At 47.8% G+C, this 12,468-nt stretch overlaps 4 protein-coding genes across 4 annotated transcripts; 3 read left to right on the top strand and 1 right to left on the bottom strand.

The window, feature by feature from the left end:
• Positions 1–266: 266 nt before the first annotated feature.
• On the bottom strand, positions 267–2,594 carry ARB_07666 (uncharacterized protein; the record flags this gene model as incomplete). Its single annotated transcript, XM_003014313.1, has 1 exon — positions 267–2,594. One exon carries the CDS (start codon positions 2,592–2,594, stop codon positions 267–269), a length of 2,328 nt encoding a protein of 775 aa, XP_003014359.1.
• Positions 2,595–2,793: 199 nt separating this feature from the next.
• On the top strand, positions 2,794–2,940 carry ARB_07665 (uncharacterized protein; the record flags this gene model as incomplete). The annotated part of the gene is made up of 1 exon (XM_003014312.1): positions 2,794–2,940. One exon carries the CDS (start codon positions 2,794–2,796, stop codon positions 2,938–2,940), a length of 147 nt encoding a protein of 48 aa, XP_003014358.1.
• A 3,333-nt stretch (positions 2,941–6,273) lies between these two features.
• ARB_07664 (2-dehydropantoate 2-reductase) lies at positions 6,274–9,197 on the top strand (the record flags this gene model as incomplete). The annotated part of the gene is made up of 4 exons (XM_003014311.1): positions 6,274–6,625; positions 6,747–6,908; positions 7,065–7,494; positions 7,565–9,197. 4 exons carry the CDS (start codon positions 6,274–6,276, stop codon positions 9,195–9,197), a joined length of 2,577 nt encoding a protein of 858 aa, XP_003014357.1.
• Positions 9,198–11,809: 2,612 nt separating this feature from the next.
• On the top strand, positions 11,810–12,221 carry ARB_07663 (uncharacterized protein; the record flags this gene model as incomplete). Its single annotated transcript, XM_003014310.1, has 2 exons — positions 11,810–11,920; positions 11,994–12,221. The coding sequence occupies 2 exons, from the start codon at positions 11,810–11,812 to the stop codon at positions 12,219–12,221; spliced, it is 339 nt and encodes a 112-aa protein (XP_003014356.1).
• Between the last annotated feature and the right edge of the window lie 247 nt (positions 12,222–12,468).

Genomic DNA, 12,468 nt, shown 5'->3' with positions numbered 1-12,468 from the left:
TTTATTATTAATAATACTATATTATTCTTCTATTACTAACTAGCTATAACCAGTAAGCTACTAGTCACATGATCTGGCGAGGTCTGGTGTTACCGCCTGCCCGGCTATGAACTCGATAAACTTAAGGTGGTTAAAAATAAATAATTTACAATTTGGTAATTAACTTTTGGTAAACTAAGTAACTAAAATACACTTTTATAATACAGATGACTCAGCCGTGCCGCGGCATCGTCTTTTTGTCCTGATCGGAAAACCTTCAGCTTCTCTCAATTGTAACAATTTGGGTGATAGTAGCGGATTTTTCCATCATCTGAGGGACTGTGATCTGAGACAGAGAAGTCTGAGAAAGAGCGGTTGTCGTCGTCCGGATAGGACAGGTCGTCTTCGTCGAGATCGATGCCATTACAGGACGGGTCAGAAAAGCCAGGAAATTGGCCGAAATAGATTCCGTGAGCCTTTGGGTGAATCAATTCACAAGCCACACAACAATCAAATGGTAATAGGAAGGATGCTGGGTCGGCGTCGATATAGGATGGACGCTCGGCTGTCTCGTTTATCTTGCATTTCCCAGTCAGAACCAGTACCGTCCTTTCATATTTTGCAGAGTGTTTTCCCTCTGCAACTTCCAATGGAGATACACCCTCATCATCTCGCACATTGAGATCCACGTTGATATTGGCACTATGGCGAACCAGATAGCTGACGGTGTCAACATTTCCCCGGTGAGCGGCTAACCAGAGCGCGGTTCGTCCCTTGGGATCCTTCGCCTCGATGTCGACATCGGGGCGGCTGGTGAACTGCTCCATAATATCAACACGGCCTGTGACGGCCGTAATCAGGAACGGAGTCTGGCCAAGCTTGTTTCGTTCATCGGCCTTAATGTCATTTCGAGCCAGTAGGCTTCTAATAACATCAATGTTTCCTAGCACAACAGCGCGTGAGAGCGCAGTTTCGCCGAAGCGATTACTGGCATTGACATCAAGTTCCGCACGGCTCATCAATAGATCTACCATTCGCCGATCTCCAGCTATAGCTGCTCCCATCAGTGCATTGTCGCCGAAGCTGTCTGCACAGTTGACGTCAACTTTATCATGGGCAACCAGAAGCCTAAGCGCTTCGAATTCATCCGTCACTCTATCAACCGTTTCCATGGGGGGTCTCATTGCATAGCATATTGCAGTAGCACGGCTTGCGTCACGACTATTGACATCAATGTCGTCTCGTTCGAGAAGGAGTTTCATGACATTTGTGGCTGTACACGCAGCCGCGAAAGCTAAGGGCTCTGTAGCGCTCACGCCATATTTCTCATTGGCTAGGCCTTCAAAGCGATTGAGTAGCATCTTTGCGACCTTTGTGCAATCATGTTGCAAGGCAGCTTGGAAACACGAAGCAGCTACTCCCCTACGGGTCTGGGGCCGTAGCACATCAGAGTCAAAAATAAGACTGACTATATTCTCATGGTCCTTTATGGCAGCGGCCAGGAGCATGTCCGTCTCCAAACTCATGCCAAACATATCATCGACTGCACAACTTGTTATGGGAGCGGCTCTTGCTGGGTTTGAAAGCCATAAATCTAGATCATCATTATCATCAGCATCCACGTCATTAGCATCCGCCTTGTCAACATCCCCGTCATCCGCTCTATCGACGGCGTTAACGGTTTCCTCGTCATTCAAATTCAATCGTGCGATGTCACGCACTGTTCTAGCATTAGCAGGCAAACTACTATAGTCCCAGAGATATCTTACGATCCCTTCACGGCCAGCGCCCGCGGCAGCTGCAATGGCCTCATCGACATCTTCAGCAATGGGCCGAGGATCTAGGCCGTGAAGTAGGACATCTACAGCAGTTCTATGTCCCTTTTCTGCCGCAAGAGTCAACGGTAGCCCTCTCTGCCTTTCTTGATAAAGTGTTCCATCGATATTCTCAAGCAATAGTTTGATCATTGACACATCTCCCGCTATGGCGGCAATGTGTAACGCATTTAGCCCCGCGCCATCTGTGACGAATCTTCTTCTAGGTTGTTTAAGGAGAATTTTCATACACTCAAGGCTCCCTTTCTGCGCGGCCACCAGGATTGGGTTGCCAAAGAATTCATGAGCAGTATTGACACAGAATGGCCCCCTAGTCAATACCCGAGTCAATAGGGCAGCGTCATCTTCAAATATGGCTACTATCCCCGCAGCGCTGCAGATATCCATGGTTACTCTTTCGGGGGTCTTACTGTCCGCTTCACTATACTCCTCAAAAAAGTCTTCAAAGAATGGATCTTGGTTTCCACTGTAGAGCTTCATTGCAGCCAGTGCGCACAGGGTATATTGATACTTGCTTTTCAAGGCCGAGCGCTCATGGTCGCTCAGCCGTTGAGTTTCGCACAGGAGATACTCAGTTATTTGGTTAATGGAGCCTACAAGTTCCGGACAACGGACATTCTCTTGGCTTTCCCATTCCAAACGAGTCATACTCATTTCCTTACCTATCAGTTCAAGGAAAAACTGCGTCGCTGGTCGAGGGAGCATTGACTCTAGCCATTCCTCCTTTTCATAATCGTCAACTCTGGGATGCCTGACCTGTTTGGCTACCCAGTATACCATAAGCCTTTCGAATTGTTCTTCAAGTAGATAACGAGGGTGGTTTATTAGCTTAGAATGATCCCAACAACATGTACTACTGTTTGACAAGGGAAGAGAATCTAGGAGAAAATGGATGGGGAAAGGGATACGTACTGCTAACAGGCAGGAGGTTCCTTTGAAAGCTACAATGTGGACTCCCCATATAAGACTCAAGGTGAGCATGATTCTCTACCTCTTCCCTCCAGGCGTCCCACGCATATTCAAGGATAAAAAGGATGATTTCTTCTGGCAAGTCTTTGAATCTGGCCATGATGGGCTAGCCTCCTTTGTTATCCTACCTGCGATCGACCGTCCAAGCTGGGGATAAGCAAAGTATGTGCTCCGTAGCTCACAAGGTATTCGATTTCACTGGGAGGTGCATAAATAGTAACGTCGCTAAAAGCGGATGGAAGATGGATGCTCATATTTGCTTCTTCCTGCTCATCTTGCATGAGGGAGTACCAGCACACCCTTTTTATGACGCCTCAGGCGAAAAGAGATACGAATTATTGAATTGAGATAACGTCACCGACTTTAGAGTTGCTTAGTCATCGGATAAAGTGTAAAGCCGCAAAGCTTAGTCATAACCTTGAAATAACGCCCGGCTTTTTGTTTTTACATCATCAACTCCAACGCGAAGAGAAACAAGAGCGAAACGGACGGAAAGGAAAAAAGGAACATTATTGATATCTAACATGGATACGCATAGGTATGCAGGCGGAGGGCGGGATGATCGAGAGATACGGAGTCACTGATATTCAGGAACCGACTGACGCAAACTCCGTGCCATCTACTTACGTTCACAAGGGCAAGGAAGAAGCAGAAGGGAGAAGGAAAGGGAAAAAAGAAACTAAAAATTACGGCACTTGCAGTAGTAAATTACGACGATGGAGGTGATGTGGTGCTAAAAATTACCGGAGCCATCGCAGCGAAGAAGGTCGACTCAGCGGCGGCGATGACGAGTCAATTCGGCGCCAGCACATCTCCATCCCGTGTGCCTAACTTAGGGTCCGCCAGTGGCGAAGACGAAACAATCCCTAGCATGGTCGAAAGGGAAAGAAATTCTTTCAGTCAAAATCGATTGCATTCCCTGTCGCGGTGTTGTCGTACGGAGCTCCTCGACTTCGCTTCCTTCTCTCGAGACGGAGTGCTCGGTCTAGGTGCATTATTGTAGTGCACATGTGTGGCAGAACGGAGTCACTACTGCTTGAAGCGATTGAAAGGAGCGAAAAACAAATATAAGAATATTGGGGGAGGATTTACTCCGTACTCTGTATGTTGTTTTGTTGATGTTGATATGAGCCTTTCTGGCTGGGCCTTTTGCTCCACCACACGGGAAGGGAGAAGAAGCTGGTACATAACACTGGTGCTTGAGCCTGTCAATAATTTAAGCAACCTGCTCGACTTACCTTGCCACGAAGAGGAGAGGAAAGAGCACACAGATGAAAGAAAAGAAAAGAAAACGGATTGGAAAGGGAGAAAGTATTATTCTCTTTACGGAGTACGGAGTACTTCTGCACAATAATGCCACTGCGTCGAGGTTCTTATCTGAGAAAGGAAAAGCAATATTCGGACGCGAGATGCAAAGCAACCAAACAGGCGGCAAGCTGGAAGCTCGATATGCAAATCACCCCCCTGGGATCAAAGCTGTTCAACACAAAAATACTATGCACTCTGGATGGCCGAGCTAAAAGTATGAACGATTGATTGTGACCATATGTAAAGATGATCCCACCTGCTGTCTCTTTCGACTACTCATCAGATACGAGGTTGATTCTTCTGCCTGACAGTTCTATGATACGACCTGCGTTGAAAAAAAAAGGGGGGGAAACCGTTGAAAGAAGGAGCAAAAAAAAAAAAAAAGTTGAGGTCGAGATGAGGCATAGGGCACAGATTGGACCAGTTTAGCATCCATTTAAGCATCCGTCGACTCCGTCGGGGGCTGTGTGATCGAACTCCGAACCTACTCCCTACGTACAGAGTTACTTATGTTTTGATACATAAAAGCTACTCGCATACGGAGTATACTGGGGGACTTTAAGGGGGACCTAAGTATGTTTGGGTACTTAATATATCTGCTGAAACGTAGACATGGCCACGATGGATGATAAGGCTGGCCTAAGAAGAACATCAAGTCGACAGCCATGGTTCTCCCTTTCCGGCCTTGTTGAGAGTCCTCCTCTTGTCTGCATCCCCTTTTTCCCTTGATATCTTAGTAAACTATCTTGCTGACTGACACACGGCACAGGATCGGGGAAGTTGGTGGCCGGCAGCAGCAAGCAGAGGCACACCCGAGTGAGAGAGAATGCGACAACGTGGGCGGTAGCTCTGCATCCTGCATCCTATCAATTTCTCCAGAGCTGTCATCCCCATTCCGGCACTTATCCATCCAGATACCAATCGTCACCAAGCAGACTAGTTAGCTCCCTTCACCCTGAAAATCTTTTGCGCCAGAAGGGGGAAAGCAGGTGGAAAAAGCAACACCAGCGCCTTGTCTATCGATGCTTTCTTTTTCCCACGGGTCTTGCCAACTAAAACACCACTTGGCAAGATTCCCTGCTTATCTGTTTAGCACTACGATCTGAGCAGAGGTAGCCATAGCCCGCTCGATCGCGTAATTACCGGAACATTACCACTGTATCCCGGTGCTCCACGCGTCAACATGCCCCCGCCGCTGCCCTGTAATGTGGCTGTCCTGTAACCGTAATACCAACTATCGCGACCTTGTTCGAGGTTCCCGCCAAAACCTCAACCTGCGCCCGCTCCGACCACCGCAGGTTTTCGTCGTCCAGCGCTCGCTGCGGTTTCTCCTCCTCGTCGAAAACAGAAAACCTCGACCGCTTGCCTGCATCTCCCTCCCTCTCCCTGACTCTCTCTATCTCTCTCTCAGTCGGTGTTCGTTCTGCTCTCTCTCTCTCTCGATTCGACAGGCATTGGTCTTCCCTTCGTTTGGCTCTCGTTTTTCGTTTCTTTTCTTTTTTTTTTTTATTCTCGCTGCCTGTCTCTGTCTGCGTCCGCGTTCTGCCCTCGTCCCCTTTGACCTGACGACCGACGGCTACCCGAACTCTCTCGATCAAAGAAAATCCATCAGGCTGACGGATCGAGCGGACCAATCTCGTCTCGCAGAGTCCTCGACGGCCCTAGTGCCTGTTCAGCGTCCAGCCATCGGTCGGGTTGATAGTCCTGCGCGCGCGGGAAGTCGAGAGAAGCGATGAGATAAGAGGGCCCGATATCCCCATATACTATACAACGACAGCCAGCACTCCACGAGCAGCTGTAGAAAGAAAAAAAAAAAAAAAACCAAAGCAATAAATAAAATCAGCGGTAGAAGAAGAATAAAAACAAGATCGATTCCTTGCCGACAGGCTTTCGAACAAAGGGGCACGCCGTTCCACTTTGCTTCTTCTTCTTCCGATAGAGTACATATCCATACCGCGACCCCATCGTGCTGCTTCCGTCCGGCCAGAGCAGCGTCAAACATATATCATCGAGCACTAAGCAGGCGAGCCAGCAGCAAGGAAGCAAAGCAGGCACACCAGCTCGCTCGCTAGCAGCCAGCAGTGTGTAACGTGCTGTGCGTTCCGGCGGTACAAACAACTGGGCTGCTTCTTTCCCGCCCGACGTCTGCTCGGCTGCATACCTCCTACGCTCTGCCTTCCCAATGGCCCCGTCGCCGCCGAGACTTCGCATTCTATCAGGTACAACACCTCACTCTCCTTGTTCTTTTTTGTCCCTCTTGTTCCTCTTGCTTCTGTTGCTTCTGTTGCTTCTGTTGCTTCTTTCTTTTTTGCCCTCTCTCAGTTCTGCCGCGTCTCCCCAACCAGCCAACCTTGCCCTCCTCCCAGTCCTCAAGTCTTCAGTATATTATCTGTCGACACACTTGAGAAGCCTTCACTCGATCCTTCACCTTCTGAGCGGCCATCCTCCTCTCCGTGAAAAGAGAAAAAAAGAGAAAGGAAAGAGAAATATCACAAAATCGAGAGGAGGAAGAAGCAAAAATAAAATAAAAGGCAGCAAGGAAACTGGGAATAGCTCGATCTTGGAACCAGTCCTGGAATCACACTCGCCCTGCTTTCCTAGTTACATTTCATGACTGTGTTTCTGTGATGGGCCGGCTGACATCCTATTTTATAGTTGGTGGTAATGCGGTGTCAGCTTTTCTTTCCTGGAGACTCCAGGCCACGCATTCTTGTGATGTGACGCTGGTGTGGAAGTCCAGCTTCGAGTCCGTCCAGCAGTACGGCATATCCTTTAAGTATGGCTACTCTCTCTCTACCCTTATATCTCGCCTTGGGGGTACCCTGTTTGGCTCACACTTATTGTCAAAATTAGGTCGAAGGTGTTCGGCAACGAACGCTTCAAACCTCGACACGGTAAATAAATACTATCCGTTCTTTTGTTTTTTTTTTTTTTTACGCCGAGAAAGATAGAACCTGCTAACAACAAATATAGTTGTCCGTACGCCAGAAGAAGGTGCTTCCATATCGTCGTCATACGATTATGTGATTCTCTGCGTGAAAGCTCTGCCAGATATCTACGATCTCGCCGGCGTGATCGAATCAGTCGTTACCCCCCAACATACATGCATCCTGGTCAATACTACGAGCACAATAGGTATCGAGGCCCATTTGGAGCAGAGGTTCCCAAAGAATGTTGTCCTTTCTCTGGTATCTGCAGTAGATATTGTCCAGACCGGTGCCAGCGAGTTCGAACACACCTCTTCAACCGACTTGTGGGTTGGCCCAGCTTCGAAGAACGCCATGATCCCAACAGCTATCCAGAACGACATGGCTGCTGCTCTGGCAATAACTCTCGGCACCGCTCAAGTGAACTGCAAAGTATCAGAAAATATACTCCAGCAACAGTACGATCGTATGATAGGGTATGTGTGATATCTTTTTGTCCTCTCGCCTTTTTTTTTTTTTTTTTTTTGCCATGCTAATCCTGTCTAGTCCCATTGCTTTCTACCCTATCAGTGTCCTCTTCGAGACCCCAAACCACAGTCAGCTCCTAGAAAAGGTTGGGGTGCGTCAAATGGTTTCAGACGTCCTTGATGAGTTGATCGCACTTGCAAAGTCCCAGGGATGCACGTTTGCCGATGACTTCAAAGAAAAGACAATCCAGGCAATGACGGCCCCGACTGAGAATCCGAGCATCATGTATCAGGACTTCCAGTCCAGGCGGCCCATGGAAATCGAAACCTACCTTGGAGCTCCCGTCAAGATGGCCACTGAGAACGGCGTAAAGATTCCTCGAATAGAAACACTGTACGCCATGCTACATCATATTAATATTACCAATCAAAACCGTCAGCCCCCAACGGAACCATCCTCGCCCGTCGTTACATTACCTCCTCGAATATCCTCTGCTCCTTCAAGACCGCCGATGAATGGTGCCCCTCGAGGCGGTGGGAACTTCCGTGGCCAACCACCACCTCCACGTCGAGGTCCTTCCTCCATGGCTAACAATCCGCGACCTCTACCTCCCCAGGCAAATGGCCATGGCCCTCGTGCTCCCAAGCAAGGCATGCCGCGTGATCTGTCGTATGAGGACCCATCTCTCGACGAATTCAGCCATCTTGTACTTTATGAAGACGGTCAAGACGACGCTCAGTCCCAACACGGCGGATACAACGGCCATACGAACGGTGGGCCATCTCCTAGTGAATTGGCGCTAAAGGAGCGTGAACTCATGCTTCGCCAGCGAGAGATTGCCCTACGAGAGCAGGAGATACAAATGAGGCGCCGTGGAGCCGGCGTTGCGAGAGCTCCATCGGTTAGAGGCGGTTTTGACGACGACGATGAAGAGGGCTACGACCTAGACCACCGCAGCCCGGCCATCCCTCAAATTGATCCAGATAACTTTGACATGATGAGCGTAACCTCTCGGAGAAATAGGAAAACTCCAACTACGCCTGCAAAGGAATTCCGCAAAAATCCTGAAATGAACAGTTCTCGTCCCCCATCCGTTTTCAGCAGACATTTTGGTGCTGGTAGACATCGTGCCAGCGCAAGGATAATGGAGGAGATACCAGGAGTGCATGATTCGCTGCTGGACAACCCTATGATGAGCTACTCATCTAACCGATATGGTAATGTTGACAGAAGAGAAATGCACAATGAATCAAGAGCGAACTCCTTGACTGCCTCGAGAATGGGTGAGATGGGACATGGAACATTCCCACCGAGTAGGAGGACCAGCCAGTCCCCTGGCAATCCTTCTCTCCCAAACGGCCGGATGGGTAGACCGGGTACAGGTCCTGAGGGTGGCCAGATGCCCCTACCGAATGGAATGGGACATAGTGGGAGGCCATCTCCCCCAGGAATGATGAAAGCTCCAGTACCAAGGCACCCGCCTGGTCAAGGTAATGCTATAATGCCGCATCAGGTCGAGCAACATGTCGGGGTGAGCAACCATCCGTACCCCCCCAAAGGTCCTTCAAACGTTCGAAGTCTGACGGGCAGTGCGAGCGCCAGCGCGGAGAGTGGTGATAGTGGTGCAAGTGCACATATCGACTCAGAGAATTCCGCATACAGCAGCCAGAGCAGCCTTGATCCCGTTCATCGTGGACATGCAGTTCGGTAATTTCTTACGCGCAGCCACGCCGCTCCCCATTCTCTCCCTCGTCTCTTTCTTTTCCTACGTCGAGCGGATATCTACCTCTTCACGACACGAATTATAGACGTCCCCATTAACGATACCCCTTCAACACATAATTCGCATTAGCTTTTCGCCTACATTTTTTTCGGCATTTCCTAGTATCCTTTTCCACCGAAATCCTCCCCATCGTCGTTCTGCCTCGAAGCCACTTCGGAATGATGAAAAAAATACTTACGGTAAATAGCGTCTCGTTTCTTGGGCTTATGTTCTCGATCCCGACAGCCTGCCGGCAGTGTTCTTTTCCATGCTGCTGCCTTCAATGTACAATGGAAACGTCTTCACTTTTTTGGACAGATAACCGACCGGCCGTCAGCGTCTAATACTACGATAATGCTTCTCTGGCTGCACTCACACCAAAGCCTCTCTCGCTCCCTCCGCTCTCAACCTGTCGGCGTCAAACAAAATTTTCTTTTCCTTTTCCACATTATGTTCCCTTTGTTCATGTTGCATTAAGGGGAGATTGTGTGCGTGTTTCTGTCTTTTTTTTTCCCATAAGCTATTTAATTTCTCTCCGTGTACACAAGCTATCCTTCCCTTCCTTTCCCTCAATTGACTTGTGTTTTACTTACTCCTCTCTCTTTCCTTTTCTTATACTAGCCTACATACTGAAGTAATCACTACTTTTCCATCTTTGACAGCAAAGCAATGTCAACGACCGAGCTCCATCGGTAGAATCAGGGATTTCTTTGGCGCATTCCAACCAAAAAAAAGGGGGGACAGAAGGGCCGAAGCGGGATCAAGGGGGTACATGATATTGTTTTTCTACATGTTTTGTTTTTACTTATTTTATCACCTGCTTGATTGAATGTTCCTTTTTCACCTTGCTGTCCTCTTATTACTTATCGACTTTACTTACCTGCCTATCTACCTACATGTCTCTTCCGTTTCTTTGCTTTGCTATTATTCAAATTTTTACGAACCTGCTCGAACAATGGAAAGGGAGAAAAAAAAATAACACTTTCAGCGGAATACAGAGTGTCAAAATGATCGATTATGGGAGGAAAAGTAATTCAACAACGTCTAGTTTTTCCCTTTTTTTTTTTTCCTTTTTTTCTTTTCCCTCTTATGGGAATCGTTTGCTCTTGATGGTTTCTCTTTTCCTTTCTTTCAATGCATTACTTTAATTATCTGCTAGGGCACTGTTCTTATTCTCGCTTGCTTGCTTTTCTATGCTATTTGGCGGCTTGTTTGATTTACTTTCTTTTCCTGCTTTCTTGCTTGCTTAATGTGGTTTGAGACAGTTATGCTTTTAATTCCTTTTCGTTAATTTCTGAAAGACAAAGAGTGTCCAACAGTTTTCTCATGATCCCATCTATCCTATCACTTTAGGTGTAACATCGGGTTCTTTGCTAGTGTTGTGTGGTTTATCCTGTATGCCCCAGTTTTATATCCCAACTGCGTACTCCGTACTCCACGAGGGGTTCAAGACAGGGGCGACATCGGGGATATCCACATGGTTCTTGGATGGATTATTTGCCGCCTTATGAATCTCGTGGGGAGACGCGTCAAGGTGAATTCGAGAGATATCTGTCCGGTTAATATGGTAGATGGTTCCAGCCAGATCCAAGGAAGTTGCTAGATTCTCCCCCCAAAAACAAGCAGAAACCCTTGTGCTATAATCCAAGAATAGGCTTTCCCGCAATTATCGTGTGGGTAAATGGAGGACAGTTGCTGATGTAGTCCGCACAATAGGCTGTTTTGGGCAATGTACTCCGTACTAGCAAACAAACCAGCTGTTGGACTTGCACCAATGAAGCGACCAAGTAATTTTCCGTGCAGCGATGCACATTTCTCCAGCAATAAGTCCATCACTGGCGCTCATGAGAGCCGTTCATCCTGCCATGGCATCGTATTGTATTATCGGTTAATAAAGTGGATGCCATATTTGACTCCCCATATTTCCCCTAACCACGGCCCTCATCGCCATCTTCGTAGTTGTAACTCTCGTCATTCGTTTGGGATGCGCTTTTGCCTTTGTCCCCGTCTTTTTTGCGGCTGTCATCTTGCGTATTTATCCCCTCCTCTCCCAGGACTTTCGCCGCACCCATGAACAAACTCCCTACGTAACCGCCCAGGAATCTAAGGTCACTTGCTTGGGCGCTTGTCATGCGCATGAGATTCTGCGTATCGGCGAGGTTGGCGTTAAGCTGAGCTAGCTGCGCGTGGAGGTGCGAATATTGCCTCATCTTCGCCGGAGAGAGGGTCGACTGTCCATTGTTTGGGTTCATTTTCAGAAGATACTCCGTAGGAGGCTCTGGTATCCTTCTTAAGGAGACTGGGGGTATATATGGCTGGCGGTCGTTTTGCTTTTGGTCGTGGCTCCTGGGGTTGATGATGGAGTGTTGTCGAAAATCATAATAAACAGAGGATAACTTAGTTACGCGCCAAGACTTTAACTAACTATGTTCCTGAAGCTTTTCGACTTCGAACTTCAGCACAACCAAGGGAAACACAGAATTCTATACAATGCTTTATCTTGCACATTAATGGAAGCTACAGAGTCCATATTCGTGACCTGAGCCATTCCAAAGAATATCATGTTGTCGTCACAAGCTAAGAATAAAATACTGGCTGGTGCAGTTGCCATTATCACAGCTTCAGGTGCAGTATGGGGTGCAAGCTTGAAGATGAGCCAGGAAGAACAAGAGGTAAGTCAAACTCCCTATATTCATGCCCAATTGATATCCTAGACCGCTAATATGCCATTGATACGTTATATAGAAACTCCGAAAGAGTCTTGATGCCACGCCGGAAGAGAAAATAAACAGTTTACTGCTCGCCAGGGAGAACTTGGTTGCGAAACGAGAGATGCTTGAAAAGCAGATCAAGGGAATTGAAGCAAGACAGGCAGAGAAAGCTGAACTTGTACGACAAAAAGAGCAATATCAGAAGCAGCAACAATCTACACAAGGATACGGATACCAATCCCCAGATGACAAGCAAAGATGAAGAGACCCTCGGTATTAGGAAGCAAACCCGCCTGCAATGATCATCCTAACGCCACGAGTCTAGGAGCCACTCTTGCAAGTTGACTACCTGGCCACTCATATACTTTCGACTCCTTGTTGTTATAGATATATTAGTGGCATGACTCGAAAACCAAGGACAGGACAAAGAGCCATTAACTGGCCACATGTGGCCCTTTTGATCCTACGGATGAAACCACAATAGAACGCACATATGCTTGTCCCTTACT

Source organism: Trichophyton benhamiae (genome assembly GCF_000151125.1).
Source record: "Trichophyton benhamiae CBS 112371 chromosome Unknown Abenha-F-W-01a06.fp72, whole genome shotgun sequence".
NCBI lineage: Eukaryota > Fungi > Ascomycota > Eurotiomycetes > Onygenales > Arthrodermataceae > Trichophyton > Trichophyton benhamiae.
The sequence above is the reverse complement of the archived record's forward strand: the minus strand, read 5'-3'. Positions and strand labels throughout refer to the sequence as shown.